At 37.0% G+C, this 19,778-nt stretch overlaps 1 protein-coding gene across 3 annotated transcripts in view; it reads left to right on the top strand.

Moving 5' to 3' along the window:
* Positions 1-19,778, top strand: part of IKZF2 (IKAROS family zinc finger 2) — a 185,930-nt gene that overhangs the window by 154,823 nt on the left and 11,329 nt on the right. For all 3 annotated transcript variants that reach the window (XM_055089891.1, XM_055089890.1, XM_028481591.2), the window contains exon 7: positions 11,839-11,976. In XM_055089891.1, the coding sequence (XP_054945866.1) occupies positions 11,839-11,976 (138 nt within the window). The remainder of the gene's footprint in view (positions 1-11,838; positions 11,977-19,778) is intronic.

Genomic DNA, 19,778 nt, shown 5'->3' with positions numbered 1-19,778 from the left:
ATCTGTAGATTGCTTTGGGTAGTATAGTCATTTTCACAATATTGATTCTTCCAATCCAAGAGCATGGTATATCTCTCCATTTATTTGTATAATCGTTAATTTCTTTCATCATTGTCTCATTATTTTCTTCATACAGGTCTTTTGTCTCCCTAGGTAGGTTTATTCCCAGGTATTTTATTCTTTTTGTTGCAGTGGAAAATGGGAGTGTTTCCTTAATTTCTCCCTCAGATTTTTCATCATTAGTGTGCAGGAATACAAGAGATTTCTGTGCATTAATTTTGTATCCTGCTACTTTTCCGGGATAAACCCCACTTGATCATGGTGTATGATCCTTTTAATGTGCTGTTGGATTCTGTTTGCTAGTATTTTGTTGAGGATGTTTGCATGTATGTTCATCAGTGATATGGGTCTGTAGTTTTCTTTTTTTGTGACATCTTTGTCTGGTTTTGGTATCAGGGTGATGGTGGCCTCATTGAATGAGTTTGGGAGTGTCCCTCCCCTCTGCTATATTCTGGAGGAGTTTGAGAATGATAGGTGTTAGCTCTTCTCTAAATGTTAGAATTCAGCTATGAATCCATCTGGTCCTGGGCCTTTGTTTCTTGGAAGATTTTTGATCACAGTCTCAACTTCAGTGCTTATGATTGGTCTGTGTATATTTTCTATTTCCACATGGTCCAGTCTAGGAAGGTTGGGCTTTTCTAAGAATTTGTCCATTTCTTCCAGGTTGTCCATTTTATTGGCATACAGTTGCTTGTAGTAACCTCTCATGATCCTTTGGATTTCTGCAGTGTCAGTTGTTACTTCTCCTTTTTCATTTCTAACTGTATTGATTTGAGTCTTCTCCCATTTTTTTCTTGAAGAATCTGGCTAATGGTTTATCAATTTTGTTTATTATCTTCTCAAAAAAAACAGCTTTTAGTTTTATTGATCTTTGCTATCGTTTCCTTCATTTCTTTTTCGTTTACTTCTGATCTGATCTTTATGATTTCTTTCCTTCTGCTAACTTTGGGGTTTTTTTGTTCTTCTTCCTGTAATTGCTTTAGGTGTAAGGTTAGGTTGTTTGAGATTGTTCCTTGTTTCTTGAGGTAGGATTGTAGTGCTATAAACTTCCCTCTTAGAACTGCTTTTGCTGCATCCCATAGGTTTTGGGTCGTCATGTTTTCATTGTCATTTGTTTCTTGGTATTTTTTTATTTCCTCTTTGATTTTTTCAGTGATCGCTTGGTTATTAAGTAGTGTATTGTTTAGCCTCCATGTGTTTGTATTTTTTACAGATTTTTTCCTGTAATTGATACCTAGTCTCATAGCATTGTGGTCGGAAAAGTTACTTGATGATTTCAATTTTCCTAAATTTACCAAGGCTTGATTTGTGACCCAAGATATGATCTATCCTAGAATATGTTCCATGAGCACTTGAGAAGAAAGCATATTGTGTTGTTTTTGCATGGAATGTCCTATAAATATCAATTAAGTCCATCTTGTTTAATGTGTCATTTAAAGCTTGTGTTTCCTTATTTATTTTCATTTTGGATGATCTGTCCTTTGGTGAAATGGGGTGTTAAAGTCCCCTTCTATGATTGTGTTACTGTTGATTTCCCCTTTTATGTCTGTTAGCATTTGCCTTATGTTTTGAGGTGCTCCTATGTTGGGTGCATAAATATTTACAATTGTTATATCTTCTTCTTGGATTGATTCCTTGATCATTATGTAGTGTCCTTCTTTGTGTCTTGTAATAGTCTTTATTTTAAAGTCTATTTTGTCTGATATGAGAATTGCTACTCCAGCTTTCTTTTGCTTTCCATTTGCATGGAATATCTTTTTCCATTCCCTCACTTTCAGTCTGTATGTGTCCCTAGGTCTGGAGTGGGTCTCTTGTAGACAGCATATATATGGGTCTTCTTTTTGTATCCATTCAGCCAGTCTATTTCTTTTGATGGGAGCATTTAATCCACTTACATTTCAGGTAGTTATCGATATGTATGTTCCTATTACCTTTTTCTTAATTGTTTTGGGTTTGTTATTGTAGGTCTTTTCTTTCTCTTGTGTTTCCTGCCTAGAGAAGTTCCTTGAGCATTTGTTGTAAAGCTGGTTTGGTGGTGCTGAATTCTCTTACTTTTTGCTTGTCTGTAAAGGTTTTAATTTTTCCATTGAATCTGAATGAGATCCTTGCTGGGTAGAGTAAGCTTGTTTGTAGGTTTTTCCCTTTCATCACTTTACATATGTCCTGCCACTCCCTTCTGGCTTGCAGAGTTTCTCTGAAAGATCAGCTGTTAACCTTATGGGGACTCCCTTGCATGTTATTTGTTTCTTTACCCTTGCTGCTTTTAATATTTTTTCTTTGTTTTAACTTTTTTTTTTTTTTTTTTTTGCGGTACGCGGGCCTCTCACTGTTGTGGCCTCTCCCATTGTGGAGCACAGGCTCCGGATGCACAAGCTCAGCGGCCATGGCTCACGGGCCTAGCCGCTCCGCGGCATGTGGGATCGTCCCAGACCGGGGCATGAACCCATGTCCCCTGCATCGGCACGTGGACTCTCATACACTGCACCACCAGGGAAGCCCCTGTATTTAACTTTTGATAGGTTGATTAATATGTGTCTTGGCGTGTTTCTCCTTGGATTTATCCTGTATGGGAAATCCTGCACTTCCTGGACTTGATTAGCTATTTCCTTTACCATGTTAGGGAAGTTTTCAACTATAATCTCTTCAAATATTTTCTCAGTCTCTTTCTTTTTCTCTTCTTCTGGAACCCCTATAATTCGAATGTTGGTGCTTTTAATGTTGTCCCAGAGGTCTCTGAGACTGTCCTCAATTCTTTTCATTCTTTTTTCTTTATCTGCTCTGCAGTAGTTATTTCCACTACTTTATCTTCCAGGTCACTTATCCCTTCTTCTGCCTCATTTATTCTGCTATTGATTCCTTCTGGAGAATTTTTAATTTCATTTATTGTGTTGTTCATCATTGTTTGCTCGTTAGTTCTTCTAGCTCCTTGTTAAACGCTTCTTGTGTTTTCTCCATTCTATTTCCTAGATTTGGATCATCTTTACTATCATTACTCTGAATTCTCTTTTAGGCTGATAGGTTGATTAATATGTGTCTTGGCGTGTTTCTCCTTGGATTTATCCTGTATGGGAAATCCTGCACTTCCTGGACTTGATTAGCTATTTCCTTTACCATGTTAGGGAAGTTTTCAACTATAATCTCTTCAAATATTTTCTCAGTCTCTTTCTTTTTCTCTTCTTCTGGAACCCCTATAATTCGAATGTTGGTGCTTTTAATGTTGTCCCAGAGGTCTCTGAGACTGTCCTCAATTCTTTTCATTCTTTTTTCTTTATCTGCTCTGCAGTAGTTATTTCCACTACTTTATCTTCCAGGTCACTTATCCCTTCTTCTGCCTCATTTATTCTGCTATTGATTCCTTCTGGAGAATTTTTAATTTCATTTATTGTGTTGTTCATCATTGTTTGCTCGTTAGTTCTTCTAGCTCCTTGTTAAACGCTTCTTGTGTTTTCTCCATTCTATTTCCTAGATTTGGATCATCTTTACTATCATTACTCTGAATTCTCTTTTAGGCAGACTGCCTATTTCCTCTTCATTTGTTTGGTCTGGTGTATTTTTACCTTGCTCCTTCATCTGCTGTGTGTTTTTCTGTCTTCTCATTTTGCTTAACTTACTGTGTTTGGGGTCTCCATTTTGCAGGCTGCAGGTTCATAGTTTCTGTTGTTTTTGATGTCTGCCTCCGTGGCTAAGGTTGGTTCAGTGCATTGTGTAGGCTTCCTGGTGGAAGGGACTAATGCCTGTGTTCTGGTGGATGAGGCTGGATCTTGTCTTTCTGGTGAGGCCCAAGTTTTTATTTCTTTTTTTTTTTTTTTTTTTTTTTTTTTTTGGGGGGTACGCGGGCCTCTCACTGCTGTGGCCTCTCCTGTTGCAGAGCACAGGCTCCGGACACACAGGCTCAGCGGCCATGGCTCACAGGCCCAGCCGCTCCACGGCATGTGGGATCTTCCCGGACCGGGGCACGGACCCGTGTCCCCCGCATCGGCAGGCGGGCTCTGAACCACGGCGCCACCAGGGAAGCCCAGAGGCCCAAGTTTTTAATGAAACAAACCTGAACCCATGCGTTTTGTGAAAATGTGGCTCCTTTCTTGACCATATATTTGAAGTAATGTGTGGCTCAAGTTTGCACTATCAGTAGAATTGAGAAGTAAACGGGTCCATTAACATTATTCCTTTTCTTCCAGTTGTAACACACAATTCCAGGGTAAAATAGTAACTTCCGCCTAAGTGAGGCCTCTTTGGGGTAATGGCAGATTGTTAAAGGCTTCTCTCCCCTCCCGTTCTCCCAGATGGCGATGCTGTGGGTGGCATCTCACACGCTATCTCCAGGCCTGGGTCTGTATTCTCGGGAACCTACTGAGGACATGTTGGGCTCACCCAGCATTTGGACCCCACTGGGGTCTCCCAGGAGCAAGAGTTAACTTCTAGGGTTTCTCCTAACCAATCGGAATGGCCCCAAACTGACTCTGATCCACTTGAATTTTAAAATCCAGACACACAGGTCAGTTTGAAGCAGAATTGATGTAAAGTTTAAACTGGATCACTGTCCTCAAAAGATGTTATCAACGTACAGTAGTAAACTCCCATACCAAAATAAATATTTAAAAAAAATTTTTACCAGTAATAAATGATACTTCATCCATAGGCTTTTCAGATTTTCATCCCAACATTTCTTGTAAAAGAAAATTAATTTTAACTCCTTCAATATAATTAAGATCATTATGGTCAAGTTAAGAAAAGTATTCTTCACTTTAATAAGAAATTTTAACTCAATACCAGACTTAGAGAACATGATGATTTATGAGCTTCTATAGACCATTGTTTTTCAACTTCAGTACATAAGCAACTACCTGGCAGGCTTGTTAAACATGGGGAGATCAGAGTACCTCTCTCAGAAATTCTAGGTCCTTGCATGGTGCCCAAGAATCTGCATTTTAAGAGCACTCCAGGTAATTCTAACATAGGTAGCATGTAGTTCATATTTTGAGAACCACTGCAAATGGTTACACTAAAACATATTTGAATATAGGTAGGGAATGTTGTATTATAACAGACAAATACATAGCAGATTAGAGTAGAATAGAGGAAATATTTAGCTTTACATTTCCACAAATTCCCTTGTCTTACAAATATGTGATTCCTTTTTTGGTGGCTAATCTTTACTAACATGTCATGCTCCTATTTATCTAAATAGAGAGTCATGGCACACCCTTCCAGAGCCATAGCATACCAACATTAAAAGTGATACTGTCTATTGCTGTCTAAACATGATGAAATGAAAAGCTACATCTGTCTCTACTCTTTAAAACTCCACTAAAATCACAGTAGACGTTTATAGAAGTATAAATGCATTAAGATCAAGGACAATGGGAAAGGACAGAATAGCAGCAAGAGGAAAATGGAAAGAAGATAGAGGGAGGGGTGGTAATAGACTTCACAAAACAGAAGACCCGGGAACTTATAGTGATTATAGAAGGGAATAAAGGAGTAGCAGAGCCATTTGGCCCTATAGAATCCTGAAAAGTCTCTGGACTTGGAAGAAACATGACTGTTGATGGTAGGGATGAAACTCTGGATTGAATATAAAAGGATTTCAAAATCTGAATACAAAACAGGCCACAGAGCCACTCTCTCTACAGCCAACCAACTACAGGAAAATAACGTTTATTCTCTGGAGATATTGAATTGGAAAAGTTCTAGATTAGAGACTCCAGGAAAAGTAGAGAGTAGGGGGAAATCAAAGGACTTAAAGCAGGGACAGTATGTAAACGACTACAGTTGAACATTTAGATTCCTGGCCCCATATCTTGCCTTACTTCCGGAATACTAATATCTAGCTTCATATCCCCCCCCACCCCCAGGGCTGGAAATTGGAGGTGTCTTCTCTAAGGGAATTGAGAGGTCCTAGAGGAAAGACATATATATTTATATTTGGGGGTCTGACAATGAAAAGGTTGCTTCAGTACCTGGTCACTCTGCAGTAGTTCACCAGTAGTAGTTCACAAACCTCACCTGTGTTTTCTGAACTTCCAATTAGCTTTTTAGTGCCTTACTGTTAAATATAAATGGACAATAAATATTCAGGCACCAGACATTTAAGGAAAGCCTCCAATACAGACACCAATGTAAAAAAGAAAAAAAGCCAGAGAAGACAATATAAAAAGAACTTTTTTAAAAAGAAAAATTTCTGCTCAGATAAATGTTATTGTACCCATGAAAAAACAGAATACTATTTTTAAGAAAAAGGAAAGAGGTCAGAGAAATTCATATTCACCAGAAAATATTTCACAGAAAGATTCAAAGAAAAAGGTGAGAAATTTTTCTAAAAGTAAACAGGGTAAAAGGATAATTAATATGAGGGAAAAAAGAAATTTCAAGACTCAATCTGGAAGGTCTAACATCAAACTAACAGAAATTCCAAAAAGAGAGGACAGAAAAATCGATTATGTTTAGATGGCGATGGGGTGAGGGGAAGACTATTTCATTAAGTGCGCTTTAGGGCTATTTGATTTTTTTTTTTTTTCAAGTATGGGCATAGTAACTATGGTAAAAAAAAATAATTATTAAAGTAAATAAGAAAAGGACTAAGAATGCTAAGGTAAAGTAGATCAACATATCATAATTTTAGAATTTGGGAAAAAATTGTTACCTAACAGCAGCAACAAAACTATTATTTTATATCATGGGGAAATTTCAAGATATATTGTTCAGCAAAATAAGCAGATTGTAAAATACAGCATATAAAATGACCCAATTTCATAACAAAATATATCTTTGCATGCATAGAAAAAATACATGATATAAAAATGTTAAAGATACTTATCTCTAAATGATATAATTATAAATAATTTTTGGTGAATTTTAAAATTTTCTATATGGATGCATTGCTTTTAAAGTTAGTAAAAGATTCAGGGAAAACCAGTGAAAGGAAAATATTTAAAGAGTTAGGAAATGATGTCATTCATGAAAACACCACTTATTAGTTCTTGCTGTGAACAAATCACCATGCTAAACCCTTTGGAGGTTACAAAGATATATAAGACATTATTTCAGTCTCTCAAGAAGCTCATAATCTAACAGGGGAGATCAAAATGAATGTATACATACAGTTGATTCTTGAACAACACAGGGGTTAGGGGCACCAACACCCCCTCCCTTGCAGTGGAAAATCCACATATAACTTCACAGTCAGCCCTCCATATCCACGGTTCCACATTTGTGGATTCAACCAACTGCAGATCATGCAGTACTGTAGTATGTATTTGTCAAAAAAAATTCACATTATAAATGGATCCATGCAGTACAAACCCAAGTTGTTCATGGGTCAGATGTAATCACAAATAACTCAAGAGACAGAATGTTACAAGTTTCCTAAGTGTGAGGATCAATACAGTTACAGTTCTTTAGTAGGAAAGATTGCTTTTGGATGGAACATGGTTAGGGAGATTGGAAGGATGCGTAGGATTTCAAGAGGCAGAAATTGTGTGAAGCCATTCCAGAAAGAACTAAGACTCAGAAGTGTAAAAGCGGAAGGTAATCCTGGCTGAATCCTGGGGTAGAAGATGGGATGTATTCCTTGGGACCAGACAGTGTAGGATGCTGAATGCCAGGTACAGGGATTTGAACTTTGTTCAGTAGAAGTGAAAAGTCATTGAAGGTTGTTGAGGGGGGGAGTAAAATAATTACACAAGGGAAGAGAACACCTGGTTTGAAGTATACTAAGCTTGCCCAGGTTCATGATAATGAACACTTGAACTAGGAAATTGGTTCTGGGAGTGAGAAGGAGGGATAAACTTGAGCAATTATTTGGGTGTGAGAAATGAGGTAGGAGGCAACAATAGTGGTTGCCTTGTCATGAGTCTGGTTTATTAAAACAGTGGTAACGCACAAAAGAGCAGTCAGAATAAAGAAGTAGTTTTGTAGAGGAAGATAATTTTGGATATGTTGAATTTTAGATTTTAGATTTCAGAGGAATATGCATAACGCAATACTCCAAAGGCATTTGGAAGTATGAGGTTGAAGTACGGTCATTCAGCAAATACATATTGAGTACCTCTTGTGTTTAATAACTACAGTAAGCACTATCAATTCCAAACTGAGTAAAACATGACCTCTCTCCTCATGACAGAGCTCATTATTTGGATGAGGGAAACAGATCAGATGGATAATAACAATGCAATTATCATAAGTAATGCATCAACAGAATATGGCCAGAGCGCTGTGAGAGCACAGAGGGGGTAACTGTGTCCTTGGGTTCACCATGATCACTTTAAAAATGTTTGTGGCAAATAGGAGCTTCCAAACATGGGAAATTATTCCATGCATGATTTGGACATTTCATAGAAATGAGGGCTTAATCTAGAGGGAAAAGAGGGAGACTACTGTACTGAGACCAAAACCTGGAGGTACATATATATTTACCAGGTAGGAAAAGATTGAGACGCCAGGGAGTGAGGATGCAGAATCTGATCCCAGAAGCTAAAACAGGAGATTTAAGACTCCTGAAAGTTTGGTAGTAACAAGGAATTAGGAACATTTTGGACTGATTAAAGTCTACCGGATTTAGCACTTTAGAGACTATTGATGACGTTTTTTAAATGTTGTTTTTTTTTAACCCTCAATATAGAACTTTATTACAGGAGGGGCGATAGAAGGTCCCTGGGTTGAAGGTATTACATTATGGAGACCCGGAGCCTGGAAAAGATGGCACTGGGGAGTTCAGGGAGCTTTGAGGAGGGGTAGCAGAATGAAGGTGTTTCAGATAGTGAGACTGTGTAAATAATAACATTTGTAAAAAGAAAAGTAGCAAAAGACTGGTCCTTTTCTGTGAATATATATACATATGTTATACATATTAACTCATATAGTTGATACCTATTATACAGTTAAACTCATCATATATAGGGAGTAAATATAAACAATATTTTAATGGCCTTGATTTTTAGGAAAAATGGATGTCCATTAAAATTACTGTGGTAATCATTTCATGACGTATGTAAGTCAAATCATTCTACTGTACCCTTTAAACTTATACAGTGCTCTATGTCAATTTTATCTCAATAAAACTGGAGTAAGAAAAAAATATCAAAGAACTGACAGGAAATGGTCTTGTAGGGATAGTAGAGCCATTGGATTTGGAAGGGACTGTTGATGGTGCTTGAAAATAATTTTCAAAAGAATAGCAAGGGCATGATCTAGAATTCGAAGGAGCTAAGAACTTGAGAGTAAATAGAAAGAGATGACGGCAGTTCCCGGAAACACTGTCTCTCCTCCACCCTCCCCCCATCCCCATTATCTGACGAACTTCTACTTTTTCTTCAGTTATCAGCATAAATGTTCATACCTCAGGCAGACCTTCCTGTCCAACCTTCTCACACTAAATTGGGGTCCCCATGTTATACTAGCTTAGCATTCTTTAGCTCTGTAGAATTTACAATTTGTGATATATTGCTTGTATATTTGTTAAATGTCTGTCTTCCTGAACAGACTGTTGGCTGCATGAGGATAGGCACCATGCGAATTTGCTCTCCACTTTACATTCCAGCTTTGTCCCGGTGTTGGTACCTAGTAGGCTTTCAATAAAGATGTATTAAATGAGACATGTAGAAGGGTAAGGTGGAACACTTCCAGAACAAATTTCTTGGATGTAGAATACTTATGAGATGTCAGAGTCCAGCATGTCACCCAGTATGTGGATTGCTGGAATAGAATACAGATGAAGATTTGAAGAAATTGAGGTTATACTTTTACAGCACTTTACTCAAATATCTGTTATACTCACAGAGAACAAGGATGGGATGAAGAGAGGAAAGAGTGACGTTTTAAACAAATAGATGACAAAACGGGAGAGGCTGAAGTAAAGCAGATGGGATTGAATTCTAAAATGAGGGGAGTAGAAAGTATCCTGTCTTTTCTTCCTTATCTGGGGAGTTGGGAGAGTATAGAGGGCTGTGAGCCGAGGGGAGTGGACAAGAACTATATTTTAATTAAGTTAAAAAGGTGTCAATTGCTTAGAGAAATAAGGGGAAGCAGTATAGGAAGATATTATGTTCACAGTAAAACATAGGTATGACAGGACACAATGCAACAGGACTTAAGAAGGGGAAGACAGAGACGATGGAACTAGTTTATAGTGGGCTGTTAACTACAATGTATATGCTTAACAAGTATTAATTGCTGAATAGACTTGTTGAGAGAAAATTCATAAAAGGCTTTTTGTCATATGTAGCCCCATATCTTGGAATGCAATTATATATAAATATATTTATACTATTTACATTAATATTTTTGACTAAAAAAATATTTTCTTGTATTTTTTATGCTCTCACACAGTGCTATAAGAGTCTTCACAATATAAAAAGCTACCTGGTTTTTACTTCCCAGAAATTCTTGGTTCTGAAAAATAGAAGTTACTTTGCCTAGTATTTTTAGAAATGACTGATCATGCCTTAGATAGCTTTTGTTTTTTAAGATGGTTTACAAAAAAATTGTGATTATCAAATAACTGATTTGAATTTATATGTACCTCAAATACAATCTAAAGGTTTGTTTGGTTTTAAAAAATCAATATAGTGAAATTTTTATGCAGGTGTGAATACCTTGTCTTGTTAAAGTATTTCAATTTCATTTATGACCATTATCCTAGCATGGGTTTGTAAGGGACCTGGAGTTGAGGATGCTGTCTTTGACCATGAAAAAGAGTTGTCTATTTGTCCTCTGGGCAAAACAAAATGATTCCTAAGGGAGTCAAGTGAGAGCAGATGACCTGATTCACAATGTGCTTAACTGAGGGCTTTGGCAACAGACCACCTGATGCTTTATGGTTTTCTGTATCCATTCAACACCAAGAATCAAAGTGCTCTGTGATACCCTCGTGAATAGTCTTACATTAAAACACACCTCTTTCCCTAAATGTGTTTTTTTTTTCCTTCTTAATTTTTTAAAGTTTTTTTCTTTTTAATGTGAGCATTGAAGTATTTTACCAGGTATAATGAGATGTGGCTATTAGAAAATAATTCATTTCCTGAATGTGAAATATGTAATTAAGTATCACTATCGTTGTATAACTAAATATGTTAGGGCTTTGGTGGTTATTGTTAATAATCCTGACTCAAAGCACCTAGTAGGTTAATTCTTGGTAATATAAGAATAGTGCTGACTGATGTGGGAGAATAGGCTGATCTGCCGCAAAGTTTTGCATGTGTGAATAGTTATTACCAAGGTGGAAAGAAAAGAGAAACTCTCTGCTTTTATCTGTGCTTTTTCTCATCACCTGAATTCTTTCTAGTCTTCTTGGTACCCATGAATAATCTTTTCATTAGACAATGACATTTCAAGTTGTTGGATTTTAGTTTCCTTCAGTAAAATTCTCTATTCTTAGCCCCCTCCCAATAAATAAAAATAATTCTCATCATGTATCTAGGACACTCCTGATTTGTCTTTTGAATGAGTCAGAGCGGAGAGAACTGTGTAAGAGTAAATGTTAGTGTTAAGAGTCAGATAATTTGAAGATCAGTCACCAGCCTCTCATGATCTAGGATACAGTCAGAGCATGATTTTGATTCATTATTTCCCCTATCACCAAAGGTACGATCTGCCTTTTCTTGCTGTCTTTTAATCTTGGTAGAAGTTTATTATCTTTAATTGCCTCAACTGGAGTGTGGTGGAGGAAGAGATTTAAGTCTGAAACGCATATAAATGCTTCCTCCAGACTATCAAGAGTTAGCTGGTAATTTTGCTTTGGATGAGACTTGACAGCACACTAACCTTGAGTTCTCTTCACAGTGGGTAAACCTCACAAGTGCAACTACTGTGGACGAAGCTACAAGCAGCGCAGTTCACTGGAGGAGCACAAGGAACGCTGCCACAACTATCTCCAGAATGTCAGCATGGAGGCTGCCGGGCAGGTCATGAGTCACCATGGTGGGTAGCAATGGCATTCACCATTTTCATTCTTCCCTACTGTTTTCGTCGTTTGTTACGGGTTAAATAGGTCTCTCTACCCTTCAGCATGAAGGTAACACTATAGTCTATTTTAGAGCAATTTCAGGTCACACTCACTTCGTATGGGATCATCTTAAGTACTTGAAATGAGTTGAGCTTTGGGACACTTTGCAAACAAGCTATATTGAGTTTCTGTGATACACCCAAATTATTTCTGATAGCGTGTGTTTGAATTGCCATCATAATGGCGGCTGGCCTTGAATACACCAAAGTAAGGTACTCTTTACTCTTCTTTTACATTGGCTGCACCAAAGAGTTCGAGATGGTTTCACATAAGTCTATAGGTTTTTCTAAAAGAAGTAATTGGTTATTAGTGTAATTTCATTTCTCTTAGGTAAGTGATCAGTGATATAATTGAAAATGTCTCCAATCTGTCTTGTGATTTATCTTGGAAGTTACTGATTTTGCTTTCTACAAGTATGGGGAACAATCTAGACCAAAATTAGGCGCCACTTCCCTCCACAAAAATAAAAACCCAAACAAAACATCCTGATCTCCTACAATAGCGGGTAGGAAAGCAGTCCCTAAGGTTTATCAATTAATAATGATCTATAACTAAAAAGTTAATGTTAGTAAATCATCCTTTTAAAGGAGAGTTATGAATTTTAATTCTTTAGATTTGGGGCATCTCTTTGGTCCTACTAATTATATTTTTATACTGATTGATTTTATTATTCATACAAATATATATAGAAATGTTAACTGACTGATACATTTATATCTTTCATTTAAAAAAGATTTGCCCAGTATTAAATAGTACAGTTGGGAAATCCTGTAGTCACTTTTAAAATATAAATGTCGGTGTTGTATTTATAGGCAGCTCAAGGATTATCTGTGAGGTTTTTGTTTTATATAGTATGTACTGTGGAACTATGTTTATTGGACAGCTAGTGATTACTTGTTGAATTGGGAATCTTTTATTTTGTTATCCTGAATAATTGAAGCATTTCTTTGTATTGAGGATAGGTTATATAATCTAAATAATCAGATTTAATTCTATCATTGTTGTGAGTTGAGTCTATTTGTTTTTATATTATTATTATCAACCAACATTTTAAAAACCCTGTCCATTTTTTAAGTCTTTGTAAATTTGGTACTGCAAGCTTGCATTGCTGGGGCTTATGACAGTAGTATAAGATCCAGAGCATCGAGGTTAAAATGGTGGACCTAGGAGTCCAACAACTCTGGTCTGGCTATGTGATGTCTGAGTTTGTCACTCATAGGCTTGGTGTGAATTAAAAGTGATTGGATGTACAAAAAAAAAAAACCAAAATAGTTCTTTTTACTATTTCAGGGCATTAAATATTAAGAAATAATATTGCATCCCCTATAAAGTTACGTTACTTACCAGTGTTAACTTAGGCATTTGAGGTTTCATTTACTTACTGAGCACATTGTTTCTGTTCAAATTGCTGCTTTTAGAGGTGGCTTGAGGCAGGGTAGCTGATGGAGGCGTGGGGCATGCCAGAGTTTTCCAAAGACACCTTATGGCACTATTACTAGTTTTTCTGTATAATATTCTCTCATTGCAATTTTTTTTTTTCTTTTTTTGCGGTACGCGGGCCTCTCACTGTTGTGGCCTCTCCCGTTGCGGAGCACAGGCTCCGGACACAGAAGCTCAGCGGCCATGGCTCACGGGCCCAGCCGCTCCGTGGCATGTGGGATCTTCCCAGACCGGGGCACGAACCCGTGTCCCCTGCATCGGCAGGCGGACTCTCAACCACTGCGCCACTAGGGAAGCCCTCTCATTGCAATTTTGACATTTGACTGGATTATTAGTTTTATTAACTAATTTTTCCATTCACAGTTATTTGTGAAACTGTTGCAAACACATGTGAATACGAAAAATAGAATCTCTCCTAAAAGACCTTATGTTGTTATAGTGAGGTAAGGCGTACATAAATAATTATAGTCAACATGTAACTATCTGTTGAGAGATTAATCAGCTGTAGAATAAGTGGTGCCAAAAAATTTAAACAGGTATATTTTGGGGTAAAAAGACTTCTAAACAACTACAGCCTCAGCGTCAACCCCCACTCTCCAGATCGCTTAGCCCTTGACAGGCGAAGGCCTTTACAGATGGCTCTGAAACTGGAAGAGTGAGGAAAGTGGGAAAGACACTCAGGTACTGGGTAGAGCGGGGGACAAAGCCAAGATGGAGTGTGTGCATGGGAGGGGGCAGGTAGGTTTTGATATCATTTATAGACCCAAATATTTGTTCTTCAATAATGGAGTTTTAACCACATAAGTTTATATTACTACTATTTCATGCTATACTTTTTCTAGGTGTGGTGTAATAATAAATTGAGGTTATCCTTAATCTCTGCTTCCTTTTGTTAACATGCTTAATAGAGAATTGACCCTATGAGGTAGGAGTCGATAAATGCCATAAGAGAGACAATATGGATAAAATGCTACTACAGTTCATCATTAACCTTGTCTCACATACATGGCTTGGCATGTGACTCATTTTTGACAGAGCCACAGTGAAATTCATATTTACACCTTCCCTCTCTTAGTATCCTGTTACATCTTATCTGTTATTCTGTCTTTTCCTTCAGAGTAGGTAGGGGGTTGCCATCATTGTGGTCACCCATTAGCTCTTTGAAATTAATTACTATTCTTTCTTTTTCATATCTGACATTGTTATATTTCCTAGCCTTTCTTTCCCAAAACATGTTCCCACGTTGGCTCCTTCTAGTGAGGAAGCATCTGAAGTCAAAGAGACTTTCTTTCACTTCATTCAGGAAACATATATCGAGGGCTTGCTATGTGCCAAGCTCTATGGAATGTTCTGGGAATATAAAGATAAATGGATACAATTTTGTTCTTATATTTGTAGTCTGGTAGGGAATACATAAAAGATCAATAAAATGAAGCAAACGCTCTAATAAAGGCGTATATACACTTCTCCAGAAGCACAGATGCAGAAGTGACCTAACTGACTGGAGAAGTCAAGGAAAAGCTTCTTAAATGATGTGTTTGATCCATACACGAGGATGAGAAAAATTGCATAGATCTGATAGATTCACAGAAACTACACATTCCAGGGAGAGAAGTTTCCATAGGCTAAGACTTGGAGGTATAAAAGAACATTAACAAGTTTCTAGACGTAGAACACAGTTGGAGTTAAAGGGGTGGTAGGAAATGAGACTAAAACAGTAGGATGTGATGCAACGATAGAGCTTTACATGCTAATCCAGTGTTTGAATTTCACTGGGGTAATCAAATTCCTGTCTTCTAAAGAACAGTGTCACCGGTGTAGAATAAAGGATAGATGCCTGACTGGAGTGTGAGGAGAGACTAGGCCTGAGAATGCCAAGGAAAAGATGAAGAGAAGCAGCAGGAGTAAAGGATGAAACACTGAAGACATATTTACAAGTTAGAATCGAAAGTCCTCAAGTTTGATGGAAAAGGAGGAAATTGATGACTTGTAGTTTTGGAAATAAAGATAATGATGAATTGGGTTTTATGGCAGTTTATCATATTTGAAAGTTATTTTATGCTCATTTTTCAAGTCTTCTCAGCTTCAAGTAAAAGCTTTAAAAAGCAAAGTATGTAATTAGTTTTTCCTCCTTGCCTGAAGACAGAAATGAAAGTGTGACCCGGAAAGACAGCCAACTTTAAAGCAAGAATATATATTCTTATGTTTATGTTTTGAATTATTTGGTAAAGGGAATTTCTTTATTGCAAGGATGGAGACAATTGGGAACCTATAAACTTCCTAGTAAGCTTGTTCAACCTATTTCCAATGGGTGACAACATTTCCTTCATTAAGATGTTTAGTGAATACCCATTGGCTATTACATTTGTCTCACATCGTAAAGGGTACTAAAGACACAGAGTCAAATAAAATGCAGTCCCTACCTAAGGTCACTTACCAGCTATTGGAAGAAATAGACCAGTAAACCAACAGTTACAGCATTGAGTGATAAGCATCAGAAGATAAGCACAGAGGACAGATATCTAAATCGCAGTGGGTGTCCAAGAGGAATTTCTAGGGAAAATTTTGTTTGAGTGGGGTTTTGAAAGGCAGGATAGCCAGCTAAATAAATGGAAAAGGGTGTTTCATGTGGAGAGAACAGCATGTGTGAAGAAATAGAAGTCTAAAAGAGCATGGTGGGTTAAGGACCTACAAGTACTTATGTATAACTAGAGCCCAGTTGGTAAAGGCAAGAGAAATTGGAAGGTGATAAGGCCTGAAAGAGAGGCAATGAACAGGGCATCAAAGACCTGTTGTGCTAAGCAAAGAATTTTGTACTTCACCCTAAAAAGTATTGTTACATTTACATTTTATTGCTAGAAATGTGGGAGATAGATCAAAAGAGTCAAGATAGGGCCAAGAAGGCCATTGCAACAATCTCCTTATTGGTTGAGTTGGGCTTAGTAGCGAGCAATATGCAGAACAGTTATTTAATTGAGAGCAACTATAGATGTAGAATCTAAGACGCATAGTACCTCTGTGCATATATATAAGGAGAGGTGATAAGGAGGAGGGGCAGAAGACTGGGTGAAAGGGAAGAAATCTAGGATTTGCCCAACGTGTCTAGCATGGACGACCAGGTAGATAGTAGTGTCATTCACTGAGATGGAAATTAGGAAAAGAAGAGAAAGTTTGGTGGGGGGAAACAGAGATTTCAGTTTTTGAACACATTATCTTTTAGGCACCTGTGAGAGACAGCCAAGTGAAACTATCTAGAAGGAAGTTGAATATATAGATCTCCAGCTCTTGAGAGAAGTCTCAGTAGGCAATAAAGATGTGGGAGCCATCACTATATAGGTAGTAGTCTAAAGTAAGAGATTTTATAAGGTTATATGGGTATAACGTTATATAGAGCATAGAGTAAGACATCTAGAAGACCAAGAACACATTAGGAAGGGGAAGAAAAGAGCAATGAAGCTGAGTAAGACCAGAGGATGGGAAAATGGAAAGAGTGATTTCAAGTATGGGCACTGTCCAGTGTTGTCAAGAATATAATTTAGATAAAAGCTTCTTTTATGCTCTACAACATGGAGAAAATTTGTGACAAAATAGAAGACATCTGTTTTGTTTGCCTGTTATACATGTCATACATACCCTCATCCTCCTATAGTTAACAAGACTTCTATTTTCCTTTAGAGAGCTGTCCTCTCTAATCGGCTGAAGCCATGGCAGGACTGTCAGTCTAGGTGCCCTGCCCTCTTCTGGTGGGGGGTGGACATGTGACCTAATCTAGGTCCCTCAGACTGTGTCTTCTTGGAATTTGAAATTTGAGTGGATTGTTTGGCAAAATAGCTATGTTGGGAACACTTGGATGGTTCTATCTTTATGATTAATCAATGTGGTGAGATAATGAAATAATGCAAGGATAAATATTTTTATCCTGGTTATAACTTCAAAAAATAAGGAAGATATTTGGTTATGAAGTTTGTTCTAAGAAGTGAAGTTTGCATATTGGTATTTTCTTAGCCTAGGTGAATGTCTCACAATGCGATTAATGCATTATTGAGTTAACTAGACAACTTGTTTTGTGTTTCAAGCAATGTATATCTAGAAACACTTTGATGAGTTGCACCCAGATACATGAAAGCAAATAATTTAGATTAGTTATGTAATATATAAAATGTATCAGATCTTTTCTCAGTGGAGACCTTAAAAATATTTCAAACTTGTTTGTACAAAGTCAACACTCCAATAGTGGCTAAGAGCCCAGGCTCTGGAGTCACACCACCTGGGTTCTACTCATATATTCCCTGTTAACTAGATATAAACACTGAGAAAATACTTCAGTAAAAAAAATTGAAAAAAAAAAAAACTCATTGTAAATCAACTATACTTCAATTTTTAAAAAAGCACACTGAGAAAATTACATCTTTGGGTCTTTGTTTCCCCATCTGTATAATAGAGATGGTAATTGTACCTATCTCAGTGGGTTGTTGAAAGCTTAAATAAATTATCAGATGGAAAGCCTTAAAACAGTACTTAGCACACAGGGTGAGTCTGTTGTTATTATTATTGCTGATATGGTAGAAACAAGACTAATATTTGATATGTAAAGGACTGTTGGTTGTGAAGTAGAAGTTAGATCAGAACTCTGCCAAAGTCATTGTTTTCAGTTCATATGAGCTTCATTGAACTTGGGACAAATCACTTGAATTGAGGTGGATGTGGTGTGGGACAGTTCCCACACCCAGGTTTCGTTTTGAGTGTTAAATGTGTGCAAATATGAAAATTCAAGGTGAGACTTAGAGCAAAACTGCCAAGTTTTAATTAGACTATTCATTTCAAAACTAATTAGTATATTCAATTTGGGGGCAAACCCTGTTAACCAGTTTTGCTGTTTTTTTAGCAAGATTGACAACAACAAACTTTTTTTTCTTTCCTTCTTTCGTTTCGGATCTTGGTTTGTGACATATTTTCATCTTTGGTCCATTCATGGCCAGTTTTTCAGTTATATAGTTATTTTTTAATAATGTAGTAAGTGCCTGTGAATTCAACACCTAAAACAAAAGTTAAAAATTTTGACAATAATCTGTATCTAATTGCATGGCTTCCCTCCACATCACCACTGCCATTCCATCCTCCTGGCCCCCCTTATTTGAATTCTGTGGTCATTCTTTCTTTGCTTTTCTTTTTAAGTTTTTTTTTTTTTTCTTATTTTAGTTGTTGCTAAGAGAGGACATGATGTGTGTGTAATATCTGGGGACATCTTTTTGCAGTTGTATATCATGAATTATATCCATATAGAAAGTGACCTATGTGTTTCTTTGTTTGTAAGTCTCCTCTTGGAATTTGTTTCCAAATTAACATCCAGTAATTACAGAATCCCTTGCCATTAAAATAGAGATTGAAGATTGAGTTTTTCTGGCCCACCCACCTGGCTATACTAGGTTAACCCAAAACTTAGGTTGAATATCGATGTCTTTAAACATGCTTGAATTACAAAAACATTTTCTGATGCCATTTTTCATTTCTTCAAAATCAGCAACCTGTATTGGTTATTAAACAGGTCACCTGAATTGTGCACTGGATTTTCTTAACTTTCATCTCTTGCTTTCTCACTCTTAGTGTCTGCCCTTATTAAGGATAATACGTTGTGTTTCACACAGTGGGGCTATCCCTTTACAAACAAAAGGAGCAGAATAAATCATTTTACAGTGCCTGATGAACAAGATATCCTAAGATATGAAACCTTTAGATTTCCAAACAGTGCTTACACAAGTACAATTGGAGAAAGCAACAGTAATCAAGAAATAATAAGTTATGGTCCTTCCTGTGAATATTGGTTTTAATCAACTGATCTGGTCTGTCTCTGATATTACTCTACCTTTACTTAAATGTCCTTTGACAGTATTTTTATTCAAAAACAACTTTTATAAGTTCTGTGTCTACACCATAAGTGCGAATATGTAATGTCAATATCTATGAACTAATATATTAGCCCACAGCAACTTAGACAAATGGGATAAAGAGGGAGTAGCACTGGAGAGTTTATGTCAAATGAATTAGAGCAGTAGTTTAGTAGGACATACATGCCAGTTTAGAAATGGATTCTTTTGTCCTACTGAAGAGCTCTTTTTAAAATAAATTACAATCATAAAGGTGTCACCGTTTACTGTGCATGGACATGTTTAGAATTGGATCTCCTTCATGAAGACTGCTTTGTGCAGGTATGTAGCTACTGCCAATAGGGCTCACAGCTCACTCAGCTCATCAAATAGAAAATCTGTTACAGGAAAAT

This window comes from Physeter macrocephalus, chromosome 2 (assembly GCF_002837175.3).
Source record: "Physeter macrocephalus isolate SW-GA chromosome 2, ASM283717v5, whole genome shotgun sequence".
In the NCBI taxonomy this organism is placed as follows: Eukaryota; Metazoa; Chordata; class Mammalia; order Artiodactyla; family Physeteridae; genus Physeter; species Physeter macrocephalus.
This window is presented reverse-complemented; position numbering and strand designations above follow the sequence as displayed.